Source organism: Crotalus tigris, unplaced genomic scaffold (genome assembly GCF_016545835.1).
Source record: "Crotalus tigris isolate CLP2741 ecotype Arizona unplaced genomic scaffold, ASM1654583v1 scf7180000019068.10715455, whole genome shotgun sequence".
Taxonomy (NCBI): domain Eukaryota; kingdom Metazoa; phylum Chordata; class Lepidosauria; order Squamata; family Viperidae; genus Crotalus; species Crotalus tigris.
This window is the reverse complement of record NW_024097358.1, coordinates 3707715-3731548: the sequence shown is the minus strand read 5'-3', so window position 1 is coordinate 3731548 and position 23834 is coordinate 3707715. Positions and strand designations below refer to the sequence as shown.

Below are 23834 nucleotides of genomic sequence, written 5' to 3'. Positions count from 1 at the left end.
AGTTGGGCATTTCTAGTGTAGAATATTCCTACTTTGGCTCCTGTGAGGAAAGGCCCAGATGACTGAACAGAAGGCACATTTTAATAGGCAACCATCAAAAGCCTGTAATTCAAGGGTGGGTTGGGGACAATTTTAAGTCGCACAGATGGTTAATGGCCAAGCTTGGAAGATAAATCAAAGAACGGATTGCAAACTGCAGTCGGGGACAGTGACAGTTTTACAACCCTTATCTTAAGTGTCTCTTTCTCTTTGTCCATTCTCTATTTGCCTCCTGACACAAATGAAACCTCTCATCCAGTGCAAATGTCCCCATGATTTAATACTCAGCTAGGAACCGGCCCTCCCCCCCATCTTTCACAAGATCCAATCAAGAAACCTACCGACTTTTCAGTAGACACAGAAATAGGAAAAGAAACAGATAAGCTTTAATTGTAGCTCAGGACATCTTACAAGTGGGAGCACACACTTTTTTAAAAGTCAGAGAAAATAAACAGGTAGAAATAAGGCCACGAAAACAGGGCTGATGTTAGTATGGCAGTGTTTTTTTAATGTCTGTCATGATAAACCGGGAGAGATATTAAATGGATGTTGCTTTTAACCTAGGAATTTTGTTCGTTGACAAACAACAGCTTGCAACAGCTCTTACCCATATGTTGAGCGGGTAGCATTAATAAGACAGAAAGCGTGCTGATGGCCAGGAACATCATTGGATGTATAAAGGTCTCTTGATCTTTTTTGTCCTCTGCAAACCTGCAAACAGGAAGAATCAGACCAAGAGGAATCATTTAGCATTTGTCTGTGTATGTTTCATATAAAAAAGGGAGCATCAAGCAAGATTAAGCTTGACTATATGACTAAGTAATATGTTAATGTATCCCTTTTCTTAACTTGGCTGCACAAAGGTAAAAAATATGCTTTTATATTCACCCACACCGGCTCACCTTTTTATGCACCCTTTGCGTGGGCTTAGTATTAAAATTACTTGGCATTATAAATACACAGAAGGAAACAATGGCGATAAATGCCTTGCGTAAGTACCACCAATTCATGTGGTGAAAGATTCATGTGGAAACAAGAGAATTTAGTCTCAAGTTATCCCCAGCTTCAAAATCTATTTCAGCTTTAAGTGTGTATATCTTAAAGCTCACACCCTTGAAACAAAAAGAGTGGTGTGATCATAAACCACACAAAGAAGGAGCATTTAAAAACTTTTAAGATGAAAGTCAATTGCACACACACACACACACACACACACACACAAAAAAAACAATCCAAGAATTGTGCAGCTCTTTCAGATGCAAAGTTTATTATATCTTTCTTATTTATTTATTTCATTTCATTTCATTTCTATGCTTCCCATCTCTCTAGAAAATGACTTTCGTGATAAACTGGGAGATATATTAAATGTATGTTGCTTTTAATTTGAGAATTTTCTTCATTGAAATAGTAAACCATTAATATCTCTGGGCTAAATTCAATAAATTAAAAAAATATTTTTGAGAAAAGATTAGATAGATAGATAGATAGATAGATAGATAGATAGATAGATAGATAGATAGATAGATAGATAGATAGATACATAGATAGATACATAGATATGATATCTAGATCGAAAAATATATTCAGCACATTTTCAAAAGGTCATCAAATATAATTCGAACCTCAATGAATAGAGCATAATCATAAACCTAATATAGCAGAAAGAGAAATATTTCAGAATTTAAAAATTTAGGAACAAGAAAACAGAAGAATGCCTAGTGGTAGTCCTCCATTAATGGATACCCCAGTAAAGAAAGTCTTCTTCTCCTCCTGTCCTCCATCAGATAGTCAAGGCATCCAGAGGAGAAATTTGGAATAAAATCTTAGTGAAAGGGTGGGCTATCTTATTTTTTTTTTCTTGCGGATTACTCCATATGGCCACAGGTGTGGCTTGGTATGAGAGGGTGGTGTGAAGGAGCCAATATCCACCAGGATTGAGGAAAGACAAAACTTTCATTTCTGTGCAGAAGCAGAAGAGTTTCACACCCAAGGAGTGCATTACAAAAAGGCATAGTTATTTTTACACAATTTGCTATAAGAAACAAACGAGGAATGCTGATTGATTCATGGCAGTCGCACATGCTCACAAAACAAAGACATATTTAATTCCGCTCCATTATCATGTAAATCGACTACCTTGTACGGGTAATTTTTTTTTTTTACTATTATAAGGATGAACTTTCCTTTCTTCTGAACACTTGTTCAGATTGCCCTAAACACTGTTTTTAAGCTAAATATCGTGACACCTTCCTAGACTTTAGTAATTTGCAAGGTATCATAGCCAAGTGTCAAAACCACAACCTATTAGCCACAGAAACATCTGTGGTCAACCTATGACATGTTATAGAAGTGTTAAAAAAAGTGTTAGGCAAGACGTGTTATAGAAGTGTTAAAGAAGTGTTAGGCAAAGACAAAACTAAAAGCTAATGTTAACTCATAGCTTCAAAAGCCTGAAATTACTTTTCTATTACCTATTCCCTTAGCTTCTTATGACTATAACTCTGTGATTTGTATCTCATGATTTATCTTGATTCCTTTTATAGTACCCTATTGTTGATTGATTATTTAGTATCCTATGACTATCACTGAGTGTTGTATCATTTGATTTATGATAATTGTATTTTATAATTGTGATCGTGATTTATCACTTGTTGCTTGTATGTACACTGAGAGCTTAGGCACAGGAGACAAATTTCTTTATTGGTCACACTTGACCAATAAAGAATTCTCTTCTCTTCTCTTCTCTTCTCTTCTCTTCTCTTCTCTTCTCTTCTCTTCTCTTCTCTTCTCCTCTCCTTTCTCTTCTCTGCTGTTCTGCCAATAAGCCACCAGGCCCTCAAGCTGGAGAGGTGTCTTATCTATAAGTAAGAATCAGGCAATTTTCCACTTGTCCTATAATATTTACAGGAATAATTAGTGTGAGGGTTGAACCATGTCAACACTGAGTGGCACCATGAATAAAACTAGGTGATGCCATCCTTTTTTCTCCTCTTTGGCATGCTTTGGCACGCTTCCCTCACTTTTGGCATGCTTCCCTCACTTTTCTTGACATTCCCTTTATTCCCTCTCTTCACCTTTCTGATACCATCTTTCCTTTCTCTCAGCTCTTACAAAACAGAGCAGGTAAGTTGCTTTCCTCAGACGTATGAAGTCCCTACTTGCAAAGAGCTTTTGAAATTGTGCCAGGAGCCTTTTGTGATGGTTGGCCTGATATATGAGAATGCACTTCCTCAAGCTTAATTCAAAGCCAACATTTCTATATCCATAGTAACAAGGAATCTGGACGCCAGGATCACTTCTTTCACCTAGAGTTTCCTTGCTCCTTGAACCTCCAACTAATTCATTGTTTAGATGATTAGTATCATTTGTATTTTAAAGAATGGCTGTCCAAACCGGTGGTCAAGGCAGCCGCAATTTCCAATTAGGAGACAGAAATGGATACTTGTATTTGCATCACGCAAGGGAGAGACAGTTCTAATATCTTGCTCCAAGCTAGCACCCTTCAGATCTCTTAAAATCACATCTGTACAAACTGCAAACATCATAACGTGCTAGCTGCAAAGTCTGAGAGCGTCAATGCCCACACATCGAGAAGATACCAGGCTAGAAAAGGAATAGCTGTAGTTCAAAGGCACAGAACCTCTAACCATGAAAGAAACAGGTTGATTAATATTTAGACCAGTGTCTCTCAACCTTGACAACTTGAGGATGTGTAGACTCCCGGAATTCTCTAGTCTGCCTTCATGCCTGGAGAATTCTGATAGTTGAAGTCCACAACATCTTCAAGTCCCCAAAGTTTCTCTACTTTAGAGAAACTGGAATGCTAACAACATAAATTAAATTGAAACTAAAAAGTACACCAACCTTTCCACAGCTTTTTCATCCTATTCATCCAGCTATGCTCCAGGAGCAAGACTATGAGAGAATTATTCTAAAGCACAAACGCACAATTGCCCAATTGCCAGTGCCGTTGAAATAATTGCTGCGCAGGTAGGCGAAAAGAGTATGAGCCACTGCAGTAAACACGTCAATGGCATTTTAAATACAAAGAATGCTCAGCCTCTTCTTAACAATTATACTACAATTATAAGACAAGGCCAATAATATTAGACAGCATTCTTAGACAGCATAAAGCACATAGCTATGACTGGATTCCTGCAGAGAAAAAAAAATGTAGATCGGGAGTCTCAGACTGCAGCACAAACCGGGTGCCATAATAAAAGATATGGGTAGTTTTCTTTTCTTGCCAGTCACCCTGACAGATTGATTTGGTTATTGCAAGTTCTGACAACAGGTTAAACCTTAGAGTGGGTTAACATGCAACATTCCTGTATTTCCAGAACACAGAGGACTAAACAAATATATCCCATTATGGCTTGTTCTTACAACAAACCAAGATAATGGATGGGTTTCCAAAACATACTGGACATGAAGTATACAACCATGTTGTAGCCTAGTTAAATGTGATGAGACAGATGCTTTCTGGATAGAGAAAACCTAGTGCAAGAAGCAAAAAAAAAAAAGGACCAGGAATAATGCCAAAGAAGAGACATGTTCTAAGTCTTCTCTCAGACTTCAGAGCTGGCAAGATTTAAAGTTTAAATTACAAGATTTACAGTCAACAAACCAACACCGTGCAGCGAAGTATGCTTCTTTTAAGGAATCTCTGCTTGTTCCTCTTAAAAGCTGAAATTTACCAAGTGTCACATTATTCTGCACAGAACTGAGAGGACAGAGAGAAAGTTTGATTCCAAGAGGTGTTCGTGATTTTACTGTTCAGAAAGTAGCTCATTTATTAAGTAACTGGTTGAGCCAAAAGAGTTAGAAAATCTATTCCAATATAAGCTGGAAGGACTCTTACCCCCCCCCCCCCCACACACACAACACACACAACACACACACACACACACACACAAGTAGCCATTAAGGAGCTATTTGGCTAGGACATCAATGGGTTTTATATCTCTTATTCTAGCCAAAGGCTTGTTTTGAAAAGATTCCCAGCCACTGGGATCTTTCCAGATAGCAAATATTAGCAGATGGTTGCTGAAAGCAGATAAAAAAGACCTTTGATAACTGCTTACTGCAGGTGTCAGTCTCCAGACAGAAATTAATGCAAAACAAGGCAGTGGTAGGTCACAATTGTTATTCAAGCCAGAAGGCCCAGCTGGGTCAGGGTGATGCCCTAGGATCCTTGGGGAGTTTTCAACTACAATGTACAACACAAAATTCCAGCCCACTCAATGCTCAAGGCAGAATATCCAGTCCAACATCAGCAAACTGATTGCCTCAAGACATTTTTTTTTTACTAGAGTATGCATTGCAATCCAATCCAGTCCAATCCAATCAATGTAAACCTAACTGCCGAACATGGAACAGCCAGGGATTATGGGAGTTGTAGTGCCCTGCAGCATGAAAGGCACAACTTTTAAGAGTTTCTTGCAAATGTTGTCCTCCCTCCCTTCCCAGAGCACTGGGTCCCATTGCTAGTCCAAAGTTTTGAATTCTACTGTAATATGAAAGAGATTTCAATCAATAGTAGTAGATTTGCAAATCCTCTCCAGGGGCCAAAACAAAACACGAAACCCCTCAGGTTTTTATGAAGCAATATAAATTCATTGAAGTTGTCTACATTTGCTTATTTTGGAGAAATGATTCTGGGAACCACAAAAAGGTGGAATAAGCAGAACTCTGAAACTCCACTGCCAGAGTATAAGAATAAATGAACACTTTAATGGTTCCTCAATACAAATCTTACTGAAGTTTCATCAGGCATAATAACCAGACACTTGTACATCTCCCTTTAAGGATCAGAAAATAGCTTTAAGATGATGAAGTAGAGTGCTGTATTGCTTTAACACTTATCTACCTCTCTATTTTCACACCAAATTGAACAGCTTCCCAAGTGTCACAGAACACTTTTATCACTCGTCCTCTTAACTCCTTGTAGCCTCTGGAGTTCCACTATATGCTGCAGCGTTTGTACGCGCCCGCCCGCAAAATACTGGACTCTACACGTCTTCAAGGATCTGCCTTTGCTTCAGTTATTTGTGTCTGGATGTGCTCAAAAATGCTGTTGTTCAGGGAAGCAGAAATTACACTGCAATAAATGTGACCTTCAGTGTACAGCTTAAAATTCCAGGGCTAAAATCCGACTCTCCAACTCCTTAAGTACACTGCTCCAAGCCCCCTCACATTTGTACTGATTTGTGGATGTTAATACAGAAAAAAAAAGGGAGGGGGACAATTGTCACTTGCCAGTGGCCCACAGCATTGTCGGCCCTTAACAGAAGAACCAACCCAATTTCAATTCTATCCTAGCCCTATCTACATATTTTCTTCCAAAGAAAAAACAAGTTTCATCCAAAACCAGTTTGGACATCTCTGCTTTAGATCACCAAGAATCCAATCCAGTCCCTGATTCTACTGTAACCGAGGATTTTCCATCACGACAAAACAAGCAGAAGTTCAAATGTCCTCATTTGCCCGATGAGCAAATTATTTCGAGGTACAGAACAAGTCTTTGCTTGCTTGAAACCTACCTGGAATAGTTTGAGGACTCAGTGTGCACCTGGATTCCCCTTCAATGACCCTTTGTGGTTCCCCAATTTGAGATCTATTCCAAATGGCTTGATTGGCTATTTGCTGAAACCTGCTCACTGCTCCGGTCTCCTGTACTTGCTTGTTACTTACACGATGGGGTGGAGACTTTTTTTTTTCCTTTCTGCCTCTGTAGCATAGATCTTGTTTACCAGTGGCTCAGCTCACCTTGTTTTCCCCTTGTTGGGGTGGCAATTTGAGTGAATGTGTAATTTCCAGAAGGTCAAACTTATTGTTTCCACATCTTCTGCTGGGCGCGTAATATTACCCGTATCCCAGGCAGAAATTGTAGAGCATCTTTGTCTTTGTTGAGTGAAGGTTGAGATCTTCCAGACAGGAGCAGAAGACACCGTTGCGAATGACGTTCTGTATCTCTCCGCTCTCTGACCTAAACCTGAGCAACTCTCGATATTAAAGCAGTTCAGATGGTCTAGGAACTTCTTCCTTCCAGTTCACAATTTCAATCCCATGGAAGGATTAAAAAAAAAAAATTTGGCTTTCCACAAGGCAGCAAATAACTTTCAGGTCTTGCAGAAATCATTTCATATGTCTCAATGAAAATATTTCTTCCTGCAGATCATAACAGATAGATAGATCCAGGCAGCCTTGCTGGCCTATAATTAAGCAAGATGTAAATTTGCCCTTCCAAATTCCTGAATTTCTTTGAGGCTGTTTTGGTTTGGGGATCAGTAGATAGGCTTGAATGCCTGTGGGCAATAACTTGGGAACAGGGCAGAAGGCAGAGAGAAGCTAAGCAGGTTCTCACCTATGGGTGAGGCTTTCGTGAGAGGAAGGTTCTTACGCCCTCTTGAAAACTCTGCTTCCTACCACAGATGGCCAAAGCAAAATAAAAGTCAACCAAATCTACATGCAACTGCCATGGTTGATGATCCTGGATGCGGCCTGCATGGAATATTATCACGCCCCAAACTCCAAAGATATTTCTTTGCAAAAACTAAGCCACGATAATAGAAGGAACAAAATTGCCCTACCTGTGTTTTACAGATCAGTTTTCAGCTGTCCTCATCTTTGTTCTGTTGTTGTTGTTTTTCCGGGTAGCCTCAGGTGTCTGTCTGCCCCCAAACTCTCCAATCTTCCCCACTTTTTATCTGACACAGTTTTGTTTTTGATTCATAGAGGCAAGCGATGCTCCGTGGTTTGAGAATGAGTCAGTGACATGATGTCAGGCAGACAGGAGGCAAGTCTGTGCCAACGAAGGAGAAATTGAGCCACTAGGGAACAAAATAAAGTCCAGAGACCTACCCTCAAAATGCTCTGGAGCTGAGCCTTAAAGGCTCCTAACACAGCGAGAGAGAAACAGAAGAAATGCCAGGCAGAGCCATCTGCAACTAGGCAAAATTCTAAAATGATGGCCAACTGCTGTGGCCCCTCTCTAGAATTACTCCAAAGAAAAGATTTATTCCCCTATGAAGAAGAAGAAGAAGCACCAGACAATTGCAGTTACTCAAAACAAACCACAGGACACAACACAGAACTTCAAGCAAAGCAGGATTCTACGCGGATAATTACAATTTTCCAAAACATCTAAAGGACAGTTGAACGTTAATGCTAAAATAATGGCTTTAGTCCTTCAACATCAGCCATCTTGGCAGTCTCTGGATATACTTTGCAGAAACCCTGTGAATTGCATAGAATTCTGGAGCAGGGTGAACTTAATCTGTGCCTGGAAAATAAACCACAATGCATCTCAGCCTGCTAATTTTAGACTGACCAGTTTCTAATAACTGAAGCCAAGAATTTTTTTTCAGTCCTAGAGAAAATTGAACTAGATATTATTCTAATGCAAAATTAGAATAGACCCTTCCTAGCCAGCTTCCAGCTAGCAAAGTCAGTAGGGGAAGATGGATTAGCTTAATGACCATTTAACAAATGCAGTGATTCGTTTAACAACTGTGACAAAAAGGACATAAAACTGAGTGTGACTCACCTAACAATCACTTTGTTTAGAAATGGAAGTTCTGGTCCCAGTCGTAAGCTGAGGACTACCTGTATTCAGGACCCATTAAAAAATATCCACCATAAATCTTCCATGCACTTACCTGAGCAAACATTCTATTGACCTCAATGGGACTTGTGAGGACTCCACTGCAAGGGAACTGTCAAATTTGAGCCCAACATGCAAGGGTGATTGGCTCCAATATCTGCAAATTTATCCAGGGACAAGTGAATAAAGAGATGCAATTTATGGCTGAATGGCACCTTGATAGATTTGATTGAAAAGAAACATTGAAGGTAGATAGCTGAGTATGTCACTATCCTCATTATTGTTTCAGAAGGGGGGGGTCAAAGAGGCCATCTATGTCAAAATTGAACAGCCCTTTCTCAACAGAGAGGGAGGAATACGACATCATTCGTCTCCAGTCTACAACACAGTCCTTTCAGCAGTTCCAAGAAGGCTCCACACCTATTTGCACCACTCAGGTGACCTTGAGGATGCAGATAAACCTCCAAGCGGCCTCAATGACTCTCTAAAAGAAGGCAAATGACCAGCTGTCTGCAAGGAGTATAAATCCTTCCATTCTCCACCATCCGGTCAGCTCTGAAGAAGTTTCTTGGATGAGAAGCAAAACGTCTTCAAAGAAAAACTAAGTCCACTTGCCTCGTGAAAAAGCACCTTTGGGACAACCATGACCTGGATGACTCTCACATCCACAGGATTGTGTTTTGCTGTCCAAATTCAACAAAGTCATGAGAAGGTCTTTGGAGGATGCGGAGCCTAAGGGGAATATATATAGCCTACAACTTACCCATGCCTTTTAGACCCAGTAAGCATTAATGCATTTAATTCCTTCTAAGTCTTCTACATCCTTGCCAGGATATCTCAGGAAAGAAGAGCTTTAAATATCTGATTCCATTTTCCAGATCTGGCACTGGATGCCCGCTTGAGGATCTAAGAAGGTTCCACTTCATCCAGAGAAATCAAGTGGGACCCAAGAAGCAATTGCAGTGAGTCCCTTTGTGACTATAAAAACTGCATTTTCAAACCAAAACTTACCTTCATCTTCCCAGGATTAAGGAAAGGGTTTGAGTTCCAGTGAAATTTAAACCCTTGTCCTCTTCTGCTTAGAAAGGAGCAGAGCTCAGCGCATGAAATAACACAACAAAACTTCTCTCCCCCCCCCCATCAGAATGTAGTAAAATGTATTTATTGGTGGTCAAATGAAAGTTATGTTTTGAAGGCATTTTCCAATTAAAAAAAAGTTTGTAACAACCATCTCAGGAATATGATGTTGCACACCCTGCAATTAAAATGTTGCATGATGTAGGTGATTTAGCAAGCTTTACAAGAGTTTGTAGAATGGCATTCTGGGTTGTTCCCCAAAAGTCTTGTCACATCGTCCATCCTCTGTACTCTTCTCAATGTTAAGCGGACATAATATCGGCGAGACATGGATTTCTGATCAGCGGCTTGACTGCGGATTTTAATCCCAAGGGATTGGGTTCTCCTTGATATGCAAGCATAGCAAGAGTGAACTGGAATGAGAGAGAAAGACAGGGAAAAAAAAGAAAACACAACTGGTCAGTTGGGCAAGCAAGCGGCAGGAAAACATTGCAAAAATGCAATGTTCAGTCCTCCGAATTCTTGTTAACACTTGCTCACATTCCACGAAATACAATATAGTGTAACTTGCTTAATGTTGCTCCTTGAGATTTTTTTTTTTTTCGAATATGTGCCCATTTTTAAAAGATACAGAGAAGAAAGCAGGACAGCCTCACCAAAGGACACGTAGGTGTGCATTTCAGAGAAATCTTTTTTTTGGCAATAGGCCCTCATTCAGCGTCTTTATCTTCCAAGCTCCTGAAAAGTGCTTTGCTGTCAGGACTGATTTTTAATCTCTCTTTCAGCTGTGCAACATCCAGAATATGATCCTCTAATGGAAAAAGTATGCAGAAGAACCCAAACGCTAACATTAGGTGCTTAAGATTGCTCTCATCAACGGACACAGGGCTGAATATTTCTGCTGAAGAGCTGGTAATTGATTTTCAGTTCTGACTATTTTCACAACATTTGTTGCCCAGTACACTGACTAAAACACACAAAGAACAGTTACAGGAATTGGGTATGTCGAGTAGGTCTGTAACCGTCATAAATATGAACCGGTTGGATGCTGATCGCATGATCGTGGGAAATGCTGCAAAGTTTGCAATCTCTGAAAAATGGTCATAAGTCACTTTTTTCAGTGCTGTTGGGACTCTGAGCGGTCACTAAATGAACTGCTGTAAGTCAAGGACCAGCTGTACTGAGAAATAATTCAGCGTGAGGCTCTACAGAAGGTCTCTTTATCTAAGATGACCAACTTTTTTACAATGAAAAGGAGGACACAAATAAATTGAAGAAAAAAAAATATCGTAAATAAAAGAAACATTTTATTCATTGCAACAATAATATAGACAACTTGCATGTGCAAAGTTTGCCAGCCGGGTGTTTTGGCGCGCTCAGCAGCAATTCCTCTTGGCTTTCGAAAGCCAGCAGTGGGAGTAGAACAGCTCATGCAAAAGTTGAAAACAAAACCCATCAAAAAAAGGTGCCGGAAAGCCGTTCTGAGCATTCTATGAGGGGGGGAAAAAGCCCTGCAGATTAGTCTTCAAATATCGAAAAGGAGGACATGAAGGAGGACACTTTTTGAGGGAGGACAGAACTTACAAAAGGAGGACTGTCCTCCCTAAAGGAGGACGGTTGGTCACCTTACTTTATCTCACCTGCCTGCTTTTGCACAGAATCAGACACAAAGGAGATACTGGGCCAAGGAGTCCTTTGGTGCAATGGGCCTGTGGGAGAGCAATGGGACAATGGGGTCAACCCATTCAAGACAGCATCATTAACTCTAATGCATTTCTCTAGGAAGGGAGGCAGCTGGAGTGAGAGAGGGAGGGAGGGAGGGAGTGAGAGAGGCACAAAAGCACCCCACCATCTTCTCCTGCTTATGCAAGCAAAGCTGTCAGAACTAAAGAATCCATAGATGGCAAACGCTGGGCCTTGTAATTACACAGCCAGCCTCTGTCTGCCTCCTGCTACGGCCACCTCCCAGGTGGAATGGGATGGCCTTTTGGAAATGGAGAGGGCAGCACGATTAAAAGGATGGAGGGCAGGCACCACACGCCTTGCCGCTGGCAGGGGATGGATTTTAATTAACTCAACTGCAACCATCCAGAGAGAAATTTGGAAGTGGTGGCCGGGAAGTCAGGACCGTGGGGGGGGGGAATGTCAAAGGCCATGCCTTTTGGGAAAGGAGGAAAAGATTGACACTCCATGTGGCCCGCTTGTCAATATTTGCTTGTCAGAGATGCCCCCCACCCCACCCCAGAACACAGCTTGTATCCCTTACTGAAGGGAAATTCTTGGTAGGAAGGCTTTTATTCCCAACTGTTCTCTGGATGGATGGAGACACGGCCATCCATGTGGTGGCTACGTTCCTCCATCATGGTGACCTCCAAACTAGGTATTTTCACAACCAAGAGAAGCTACACTTTGGCTAGATGTGGAATCGGGTGTGGCATTCCCTGGCGTGGAGAAGATTTTAGTGCTGCTGAACAAAACACTTTGCATTCCTTCCGGAGGGCCATATTGTCTGAGGCTAAGATGCTGTTTAACGTCTGTGGAACCCTACAGCTTCCCCAGCCTTTCTTTCCTGCTCATTTCAGAGCATTGCTTCAGATCAGCATTTCTCAACTTGCAACTTTAAGATGCGTGGACTTCAACTTCCAGAATTCCCCAGCCAGCATGATGGATTGGGGAATTCTGGGATTTGAAGCCCATGCATCTTAAAGTTGCCAAGCTTGAAAAACACTGCTCTGGATCAAAATAATAATAATAATAATGATGATGATGATGATGATGATGACATTGGGAGGGACCTTGGAGGTCATCTAGTCCAACCCCTTGCTCAGGCAGGAAACCCGATACCATTTCAGACAAATGGCCGTCCAGTCTCTTCTTAAAAGCTTCCAGTGTTGGAGCATTCACAACCTCTGGAGGCAGGTTGTTTCACTGGTTAATTGTTCTCACTGTCAGGAAGTTTCTCCTGAGTTCTAGGTTGCTTCTCTCCTTGATGAGTTTCCATCTGTTGCTTCTTGTCCTGCCTTCAGGCGCTTTGGAGAGTAGCTTGACTCCCTCTTCTTTGGGGCAGCCCCTGAGATATTGGGACACAGCTATCATGTCCCCCCTCGTCCTTCTCTTCATCAGACTAGACATACCCAATTCCAGCAACCGTTCCTTGTGTGTTTTAGCCTCCAGCCTCCTGATCATCTTAGTTGCTCTTATCTGTGCTCTTTCTAGAGTCTCAACATCTTTTTTACACCATGGTGACCAAAACTGGATGCAGTGTATTCCAAGTGTGGCCGTACCAAGGCCTTGTAAAGTGGTACTAACACTTCATGTGTTAATATAAGTGGCCTAGATCCAAAGAAGCCCAATTAAATTCCCAGTAATAGCAATCCTGAAACAGAATGCCAACAAAATAAAAAGGGCAATATGTTTAAAGAAATTTAAAGCCTCCTATTATTACCAATTTGAGCCCGCTTCATTTTTTTATTTAGAATTTTATTTTTCACCCTTCTCCCACTAAATTCTGCAGGGTAGCAAAAAAAGCCCTGCCCTTCTTTCTGTGTACCAATGTGATAGAGATATTTGCAACACTGGCATTCAGAACGTAGAGACTAAATGTCAGTCATTTCTTTTTTATACTATCAGCTTACTTCGGGGGCCACAAAAGCACCGATCAGTATCCCAAACCCTAACAATGCAGAAGACTAAATATTTGGCAACTAGAAATAAATCTGTTAAGTTTCAGGAGAAGGATCAGAACTGCATCACAGGGTCTGGCTTTCCTATCAGGGCAAAAGTCTTTTCTTTCTAAAAGAAAGATTTGGCTGAGTTTTCCAGCCAAATATTCTTGACCTATTTTCAGAAGAATTACTGTAGAGGGAAAAACAAAACAAAACAAAACCTATCGGATCAGGTTAAATATGTTAAGTACATGGCAACTGTTCGTTTTTTCCCCCCACTAATGGCATCTACCACAGTCTTTGAGGCATAGTGAATTCTGTTAATGATTTTTTTAAGTCGAGGAGGAGGAAGAGGAAGAGGAAGAAGAAGAAGAGGAGGAGGAGGAGGAGGAGGGGGAGGAAGAAGAAGAAGAAGGAAGAAGAAGAAGAAGAAGAAGAAGAGGAAGAGGAAGAGGAAGAGGAAGAGGAGGAGGAGGAGGAGGAAGACTGTGGAGTCCTTGGTGCTCTCTGAGCTGTTTTCTTGCAGATGTTTCATTACCCAGCTAGGTAACATCATCAGTGCTAGAAGGGAGAGAGGTTTGAGGTGGAGGAGGAGGAAGAGGAGGAGGAGAACTGTGGAGTCCTTGGTGCTCTCTGAGCTTGGCTGTTTTCTTACAGATGTTTCATTACCCAAACTAGGTAAGATCATCAGTGCAAGCCTTATTCCCTTCTAGCACTGATGATCATACCTAGTGTGGTAATGAATTATCTGCGAGAAAATCAGCCAAGCTCAGAGAGCACCAAGGACCTCTCATTTCAAATCTGAGCTACAAATATTCTCCTTTATTGGTACCACAGATGGGAAAATTTTCATTCCTCCAAGTCAAACTTTCCTCAGTCTTTTATGTTCCTCCTTAAGCATCGTAGAGTTTGCTGATCCAGTTTTTTTTTTTTTTATGTCCATGCTGACCTTGCCCAATATGCTGTCCATGGTTTCCACCCCCCCTCTTTCCAGTCAGGTCTCTCCCCATCCTTTCTGCATGAGTCACACTCTCAAGCTTGGCTAAAAGCAGGCAGTTTCAGTCTAGCATGACAGACATTGTCAAAGATGTTTAATGTATCTGACAGGGTTGAATTTGGATGGGAAGCAGCTTAAATTAATGCTGATCCGTGGATTTTGCCACTTGCCCTCAAGCAGAGATGAGGAATCATGGACGCCGACCAGCTTTTTCAGACTATCCCTTGATATTAGATATACTGGCCAGGATTGTTGGTAACTGGGGCACTGGGTTGATGACTTCCATGCTACGGCACTCACTCAGCCAAACCCTATTAGGATAAAAATGTTACAGCCCCAAAACTTTTGTATGCTACAGCTCTTATAAGTAGGCCGGATCAGGAAGCAGCCTTCACCCAAAAAAATCTAAAAAACTGTATTTTGTTGATCGAGGTTATCGTAACAGCATTCTCCCTTCACTCCACCTTATACCAAAGAAAGTCAAGGTGGGAAAATCTTGACTTTCTTCCTCACACTTTCTTGTTTTCTCAGGCTAAGCTAATGGTTTACTCGAAGTTTCCACCTATTTTCTTCAAGCAAGCCCATCTTTGCTTTCCTTAAGAGTAGATGATTTGTTTTAACCCATTGGGAGTCCAATTCAAAGCCGATGCTTCTCAGACTTGGAACGAAAGTGGGAATGTTGTGTCAATATTTAAGCCCGGAGAAATGAATTCAAGTTTTCCTCATTCAGTGACAGTTAAATAGGGCAGCATGGCCGTGTGAGAGCACTCAGATTGAGGATCATGAACTGTAGGAATCTGTTTTCGGATGGTTTGACCTGTTTTTGCCAGCAGCCAGAAAGTTTGCCTATAAATCTCTTTTGTTCCATGTTTATGTGGCAAGAAAGAAAAACCACAAGGAATGTAGAACAGATGCAAAAAAAAAAAAAAAAAAGACAGCATCCAACTCTTCTGCTTAAAATATATCCAAGGCAGAAAAAGATTTAGCATGTAAATAGGAAAGTGCAGTCACTGACTTACTTTAAAAAAAAGAAAGAGAAGAAAATGAAAGCGGGGGGGGGGGAGGGAAATACCAAGTTTTATTGGAAAGTCTAGTGGCACTATTCATTTTAGAGAAAGAAAGAAAGAAAGAAAGAAAGAAAGAAAGAAAGAAAGAAAGAAAGAAAGAAAGAAAGAAAGAAAGAGGGAGGGAGGGAGGGAGGGAGGGAGGGAGGGAGGGAGGGAGGGAGGAAGGAAGGAAGGAAGGAAGGAAGGAAGGAAGGAAGGAAGGAAGGAAGGAAGGAAGGAAGGAAGGAAGGAAGGAAGGAAGACTAGTCAAAGAGAACCTGAAGATAAGAACTAGGATTATTTTCAGATGATTGTTAGTTGGAAACTGCTTGGGCTTAGTAACAACATCTCTTAAAGGGTTTTATCTATGGAACTGTGGGAAAGAAATCAAGAAATGCAATGTTGCTACCAGCATTCCACATTTGATAATATCATTAAGAAGAACTAGGCTGAATCAGGCTTAGCTTTTTGACTTACCAGCCACCAGCCTGATGCATTCAAGAAGGTTTTAACCACAGGCAGGAAGCTTATCTTTCAATATTAATAAGATTAGTGGTCATTAATAGCCTTTTCATTCATTCATGACTGTGCTTCCTTTCAAACTGCCTTAAGTGCGTGGCCATCATTGCATGTAATGGTGCTGAATTCCTCGATTTAACTAACTGCTGGCTAAAGAAACAGTTCTTTCTACCCCAGTGTTTTTCAACGGTGGCGACTTGAAGAACTGTGGACTTCAATTCCCAGAATTCCCCAGCCAGCATGCTGCTCTGCCTTGATTTAGGAGGCTATTATCTAAGACACATAGCTTATAAAGTTTATTTTAATATATGTTCTTCCAGGCAACTATCTTAGCTGGAAAACATAGTCTATATCCCAAAGAGCCATGGTGGCGCAGTGGTTAGAATGCAGTATTGCAGGCTAACTCTGCCCACAGTCTGGAGTTCGATTCTGACTGGCTCAAAGTTGACTCAGCTTCCATCCTTCCGAGGTCGGTAAAATGAGAACCCAGATTGTTGAGGGCAACATGCTGACTCTGTAAACTGCTTAGAGAGGGTTGTAAAGCACTATGAAGCAACATACATGTCTAAATGTTATTGCTATCTTTTAGCACCATTCTTCACCCAACTGTCACTTCCCAGAATTCACCTGACATTTATAGGTGTTTCAGGAAAACTGATTAGTGCACCATAAGTCTCCCTGGCATTGGTTGTGTCAAAGAGCCTCTCATACACAATTATGACAGAGCATCCATCCAGGCAGAAAATGTATCTCTTGGCTGGGATACAAGAAAACTGGACCATATAACTATTAAACTACACTGACTGTTCCTTGCATACATTCATGTATCATGTTGAATGACGCACCTACCTTATAAAAAAGCACCTTGGCATGGTAATCTATCTCTGCCATCTTGAGAAATTGAATCCATATCGACATGTACAGCATTTGAATGTCTACTCCTGACAGCAACCTGAAATTATGTATAAAGAGGGTAGTTTGAATTAATTACAAGATGTCAACAGGTAGGTTACTTGGTCTAGAATATGATCAACTATTTGAATTTTTGCATGGGTCATAAACATTAGATTCAACACCTGTCCAGTCTTCTCTGGATCTGGAAGTTAAGCCTGGCTGGATGTCTTTGATTTAATACCCTTACTCCCATATCCCATTGGTTCATTTACAACGGTTGGGAGACTCTAGAGCTGTTCTCTTTAATGTGGTACCCTCTGGATTACAACAACAAGTATTCCTAGGTAGCCCAACCAATATATACTGTAGGAATTCTAGGGGTTGTAGTTTCAACCCATCTGGAGCATGCCTTGTTGGAGAGGACAATTGCAAAAGAAAATGAACCGGTTCGATAGACTGGCAGACCACATACAGAAGGGGTCCTCAACCTTGGCAACTTTAAGCTTATGGACTTCCAACTCCCAGAATTCCTTAGCTAGCAAAGCTGGCTGAGGAATTCTGGGAGTCGAAGTCCACAAGTCTTACAGTTGCCATGGTTGAGGACCTCCAACATGCAGGACCTGCAAAAGTACTTGAACTGAAACCAGCAAAGACTCGTGCAAAGCATCCATCTGGAACCTCTATATTGGAGTTACCTTCCATATCCACTATTATTGCAAAAACCATCACTATAATACCCCACACCCTCCACCAAGGCACCACCTTCTAAAATTCAAGAGGCCTGGGCTGGTTAGCCAACTCTTAATGCTCATATATGTCATATAGAGCCAGTTTGATCCAGTGGTTAAGGCACCCAGCTGGAAAGCAGGAGACTGTAAGTTCAAGTCCTGTCTGAGCCATGAAAAATCAGCTGGGTGACTTTAGGCCAGTCACACACTCTCAGCCCAACCCACCTCTGGTCAATTGTTGCGAGGAAAATAGATGGAGAAAGGTGTGTTGGATTTATTCGCTGCCTTGAGTTACAACAATAAACAATAAGGCTGGGATGCCAATAAATAAATAAAAGGCATTGAAAAGGATGCTTGAGTATCTAAATCATACAGACATTTGTGTGGCTGTCTACTAGACACAAGACTGGCTCTTTCATTTGCTCAAAGGTGGCGATTATCCCCTTAAATGAGAAGTCGCCAGTGCATCCTTAAAAAGGCAGTTTAAAGGTAACAATTTTGTACAACTTTTAATTTGGAAGAAGGAGAAGTCTGCTACAGGGGAATGCCCACCCGGGAACATGAAAAACTGGACTGAGTAACAGTTCGATGGTCAAGTGCTTGCTTTGGTTGGATAAATCTCCAATCTGCAATAAGATTGATTATTGGGGATGGGATGGTAAGGAATTACTGGGGATACAGAGAAAGAGGAAATAAAGAAAAAAAAAATACCACTAAGGCAGCAGCCAGCAACTTTAGTACCTGTTAACAAATAGCATAAGAAAGGCTGAGCGCCAAAGAATTGAGGCCTTTGAATTATGGTGCTGGAGAAGACTCCTTCGAGTCCCTTGGACTGCAAGGCGTTCAAACCGGTCAGTCCTAGAGGAGGTCAACCTTGACTGCTCTTTAGAAGGCCAGATCCTGAAATTGAAACTCAAGTACTTTGGCCACCTAATGAGAAGGAAGGACTCACTGGAAAAGGGCCTAATGCTGGGAAAGATTGAGGGCAATAGAAGAAGGGGACGACAGAGAATGAGATGGCTGGATGGAGTCACTGAAGCAGCAGGTGTGAACTTAAATGGACTCCAGAAGATGGTAGAGGACAGGAAGACCTGGAGGAACGTTGTCCATGGGGTCGCGATGGGTCGGACACGACTTCGCAATTAACAACAACAACAACAACAAATAGCACAAGCCTGCATAATCAACATTTAAGTTTCTCTTTCTTCAAAAGAAGGGCATAGAGGATTCAGTTAAATTACATTCTTATTTTGTTCTGCAAATCTCCACACACGTTCCAGCACTGAAATATTACATGTGATTAATTTCCATATTTTTCACATAAATGTGAAAGACTGGGCATGACATGTACTGTAACAATTAAATGACCAAAATAAAGGACAAGAGGGAGTTTTTTTTAAAAAAAAATAAATAAATCTAATGCACATGGTGAAATAAAGGACCTGTGGTCAGAATTCATATTGTACATTTATCTCCCCATTCCCTTTCACAAATGACAACCATTTCTGAGATGATTTGGTAAATCCTAAAATAAAGGGATTTTTGGCGTGACTTAGTGTGCGGTTAGCCATTCTACAATTTTTTATTTAAAAAGAAAACAAAGCAAAACATTTAACTGACTGCCTCCATGGGAAAAAAAAATCAAGCACCCAGATAAATTTTAATTACATTTGTCAAGGCCTTGCAAGTGACGGTGTTTTTTTTTTTTTTGCTTTATTTTCCAAAGTATGTGTCTTTAGAACACACTGTGTAAAACAAACATGTTGCCAGAACACAACAAAAGCTGAAGAACTCACAAACACATGCAATTCTAAAGCAGGGTGCCAACTGAGTCTGAAGCATCACATCAGATCATTTGAATCAATTTGATCCGGTTCAAACCATGTGAACACATGCATTTCTGGCATCTAACGATTCCTTTTGATTTCTCACATGGAAACTGGTAAGCCCATCCTCGTATTTGGTAAACAGACATGAACAGCGTCATGTTCAATTTTACATCGATCAGTTCAAAAAATGCAACACGAAGTTCAGCATTTGCAAAGTGGATGAATCAAAATGACAGGATAAAATGCTGCCTCTTGGACCTTGAAGACTCTGACTGATCAGGCTATCCCTATAAAACTAAGTCCCACACTTCACAATAATAAAACCAGCTAAAAGCATAAGGTTTCATCTCCAAACTCACAACAGTTAACTGCAGGAGGCAGTTAATTTAGGAAATAGCAACTCTTCCTCAATGCTATTAGACTTCCATCTCATTCAGCTCAAAGTTTAAAAGAAAGAAGTTGTTTTCAGACTTTTTTTAAAAAAAAAAATAATAAAGTTGTGACATTATGCATAATTGTGTGGTTAAACAATTTTTGGTAAACAAGCTAATTTGGGGGTAGCAGGGTGCACGCTGCCTTAAAAGAGGGGAAAATAAATGACAGTTGCCCAATTCTCATTGTGAAAGGCCATAGTTAACAGATTGTCCTTCCTGCTCTGGAATTTACATTCCACAGATGGAGGGGTCAACAAGAGGTGTCCAAACAGATGAAAAATTCTAATTTTAGTTCTAGAGCTGTCGGCTGTAAATTAAATACAGCCTCAGTGCTTGGGGTTCTGCAATGCAGACTGTCTCTTTTCAGGACAGAGTGCATATTTTCTCCAAACACACTTCAGGAGATGATTAGACTCCTTTAAAGCCATTTCCTATTATAATTATTATTTTTCTGAAATTAGGCACAAGCATGTGATTAAAACTGTGAGCTCACTTATGTAATGGTTGCTATTATTAGTTAATGTTTTATTGTGTTTGTTATTATCTGAACCACAGTAGACCCCGAAGTTCAAAACTGAGATTAAGGACTTTAGGGACTCATAAAAGGCACATATTCGGCACATCCGTTCAGAAAGACCTAGAACCCAATAGGAGGGAACAGGGTTTAATAGCAAGCCTGCATGTTTCCCAAAGAATGGGACAACTCATCACAGCCAACTCATCATCACAGCCAACTCACCATGGCCAACTAGCCACAGGACAATTTAACAATTTAATTTTGTAAAATAATTTTAAAAATAATTTAATTGTTGCCATTCAGATTTCATTTTCTCTCTCCTCATGCATCCATGCCGCCATTTCTTCTCTTATCCTGCAGCGAACTAGCCATGGCGAGGTAGTCTTATATCTTACAGAGAGTTGTTCTAGACCAGGGCTCTTCAAACTCCTGTCCTAGAGCCTGTTTTCCATACTGAATGTCTTGGCTTCAGTCACCAGTCTTCCAAGTACAGCTCAGATCATGAAAGCTTATTAGTCAGTTGATGTAGCTCATACTCTTAGTTCTGTACAAAGCAACTATCTCTATTCCTATCCTATCCCAGCTGCCCAGAGTCACTGTGGACAGGGGACGGCTGGCCTATAACTTCAATAAATAAATATATACAGATAGTCCTCACCTTACGACAGTTTATTTAGTGAGCATTCAAAGTTACAACGGCACTGAAAAAAGTGACTTATGACCATTTTTCACACTTCAGGCAGTGGTGGGATTCAGCCGGTTCGCACCAGTTCGGCAGAACCAGTAGCTAATTTTTTTATTGCCCAGGCCCAGAATGGACTTCCGGAAGCGGCATCCATGCAGAGACCCGGTTGTTCACGGATTTGAATCCCACCACTGACTTCATGTTGCGACATCCCCATGGTCAAGTGGTCAAAATTCAGATGCTTGGCCAACTGACTCATATTTATGACCGTCCTGGGGTCAAATGATCCCCTTTTGCAGCCAAGCCAATGGGGTAAGACAGATTCACCTCACAACCGCGTGACTAACTTCACAACTGCAGCGATTTGCTTAACAACTGGAGCAAAGGAGGTCGTATAATGGAGTAAAATTCACCTAACCAATGTCTCACTTAGCAGTAGAAATTTTGAGCTCAGTTGCAGTCATAGGTTGAGGATTCCCTGTATTTAAATTAGCTGGCCCTTTAGAAAAATATCAGGATCAGAATCTTTTCCTTCCAAAGGATTTCACCCTGGAGTTATAAAGACCTTGCTTTGCTTTTCAAAAACCATGTTTTTCCTACAGAATACAGGAAGGTGAGCTTGGTTAGGATCCCTTGGCTTGCAGCCCACCGAGAAGCATGGAATTCTGGCAGGGCCACTTTCTAGCAAATGTGGGTGGTAAATTATGTACAGGTAGACATGTTTGGTCTTGGAGAAGCTTAACACAACTATTAATATCAATCCAAACAGGTTAAAAATTAGGCAAAGTGTTCCTAACTTACTCTCCCCTGAGGCCATCATGCTGGTGCCATTCCTCTTGCGATCTTTACTCATCAAAATGTAATAATAATAATAATAAGGCTGCCCAGTTGCAAGCCTATGGCTCATGCCTGGAGTAGACAACTCCAGAATCACGCCTGCCAACTTCTTCCCTGGCAGGACTTTACTAACAGGCATAGCTTAAAAACAGCATCTCTCCGTGGGTGTCTATTTATGCATAAACCACAGGCTGAAACTAAAAGACAACTATTGCTGGAGAAAATTACAGTGGCAGGGCAGGCTATGAATTTCACTCCGGCTTCTGAAATCTATTCTAGAACATATCCTTGCATCTTTTCTCCTTGTTAAAAAAAAACAAAGGAGAATTTTGCTGGCCAGGATTTAAACTGATTATAAAAATTTGCCCTATGCTTCCTTGGTTACTAATACAGCCTTAAAATCATCTTAGAATCCTTCTCCTCAATAATTCTGCTAAAATAATCCTTACTGGCTATATTTTTGTCTGATTGCTAGTGCAAAAAAAAAAAAACACCTGAAGATTTCATTTGGCTTTCGAGCTATTGGAAATTGCAGAATCCTCTCCAAGTCAGAGAGAAACGAAACAAGTTATCTCTCTATCTGCAATTCCTTTGGGGAATAGGATCCATTAAGCACCATGAATAGTTCTTCCCCCTCCACTTTCATTATTAGAAAGCTGTTTCACCTTCTGGTTTCCATCTTAAATGTTTGCTTTGGAAGAAACCAGGCTCAGTGTTCATCTCTGTAAAGTTCTGTAGAGCAAAGCACACAAAGGATCTCTAAACTCCAAAGCTACAATCAGCTTTTAAAAGAAAAGAAAAAAAAGTCGCAGGAGTTAGAATCTCAAACCTAAAGTAACTCTTTTGCTTTGCTCTCAACATTTCACACCACGTGCTTATTTTTTTTTCTCTCTCCCCTTTTTTAAAATAAACTCACCCTAGCTCTGGTTTACATCCCCTTGGAAGCAGCTAGCAAAATGAACTGAATATCTCTTTGGCTGCGTCTTTTCTCTTTTCCTCATTATTATTTTTAATTGCACTGTTGACGTTTCCATTTTGGGCATGGAGGAAGCTCACAGATGCCCAGTTATACTTCTGATACTCTCTTGAACAGCTGATGGGTCAGTTAATTTTAGGGAAAAAAATCAGAAGCTAGAAGAAAGAGGAGAGAGAAAAAATCCACCTATAGGCTCTTCAGAACAGCTCTTTAACTTTTTTTGTGCAGGTTAGGGTTAAGATTAGGATTCTTAGCAAGAGCCTCAATACACACAGTCCTCAATTTACAACAGTGCATTGAGAGACCGTTGGAAGTTACGATGGCACTGAAAAAAGTGACTTATGACCATGTACTGTAGCTCTGCACAGATTAAAGAAAATTATTATTCTAATTCAGTGGAGAAATGGGGGGGAGGAAGGGAGGGAAGGAAGGGTTACATTCCTGCAATTGTCTTGTTTTACTCTGTTGTTCTTGTTATGTTATTCCCACTGAGAACTCAATATAGAGCAATATTATTATTCAACACAATAGGGAGCCTGGAAAAATTAATAGGAGTTCCCCATGCAGTATTCTCCAGATGTTCTAACATGTTGACTGGCAATGCTGGGAGTTATAGCCCCAAGCCAACTGATTGGGGTGGGGGGTGGGGTGGGAAGGCCACTACCCTTATGATGTTCCTCCAATAAGTTTGTGGCTATAGCAACTAGGCCTAATATTCTTCTACTTCTTCCCATTGGCTAGCATGGCAAAGCTGCTGTGCTCCTAAACAGGCTAAAGTGGAAAGGAAGAGAACCATAAAGAGATGCTACCTCTTCTGTTGAGTCAAGGCATCATCATCCTACAGCTGACGCCACCTGGAGAATAAGGAAGAACATCTATGCTGGAATAATGTATTGAAGTCTTTCTTCAAAACTCTCTTTTGTTGAAATCCACATCTCCATCTTATTAGCCCACAAAGCATAATAAATTCATGCCACAGCTAGTAT

At 40.9% G+C, this 23834-nt stretch overlaps 1 protein-coding gene across 2 annotated transcripts in view; it reads right to left on the bottom strand.

Annotated features, from left to right (window-relative positions):
* LOC120315099 (cell migration inducing hyaluronidase 1) overlaps nucleotides 1–23834 on the bottom strand; it is a 111656-nt gene that overhangs the window by 53973 nt on the left and 33849 nt on the right. The window contains exons 1-2 of one of the 2 annotated variants that reach the window (XM_039358851.1): nucleotides 7632–9051; nucleotides 647–750 (exon numbers count right to left, since the gene is read on the bottom strand). In XM_039358851.1, the coding sequence (XP_039214785.1) occupies nucleotides 647–707 (61 nt within the window). In that variant the 5' untranslated portion in view covers nucleotides 708–750; nucleotides 7632–9051. Of the gene's footprint in view, nucleotides 1–646; nucleotides 751–7631; nucleotides 9052–23834 lie in introns of those variants that run through there. The other variant, XM_039358850.1, reaches the window with a different exon arrangement.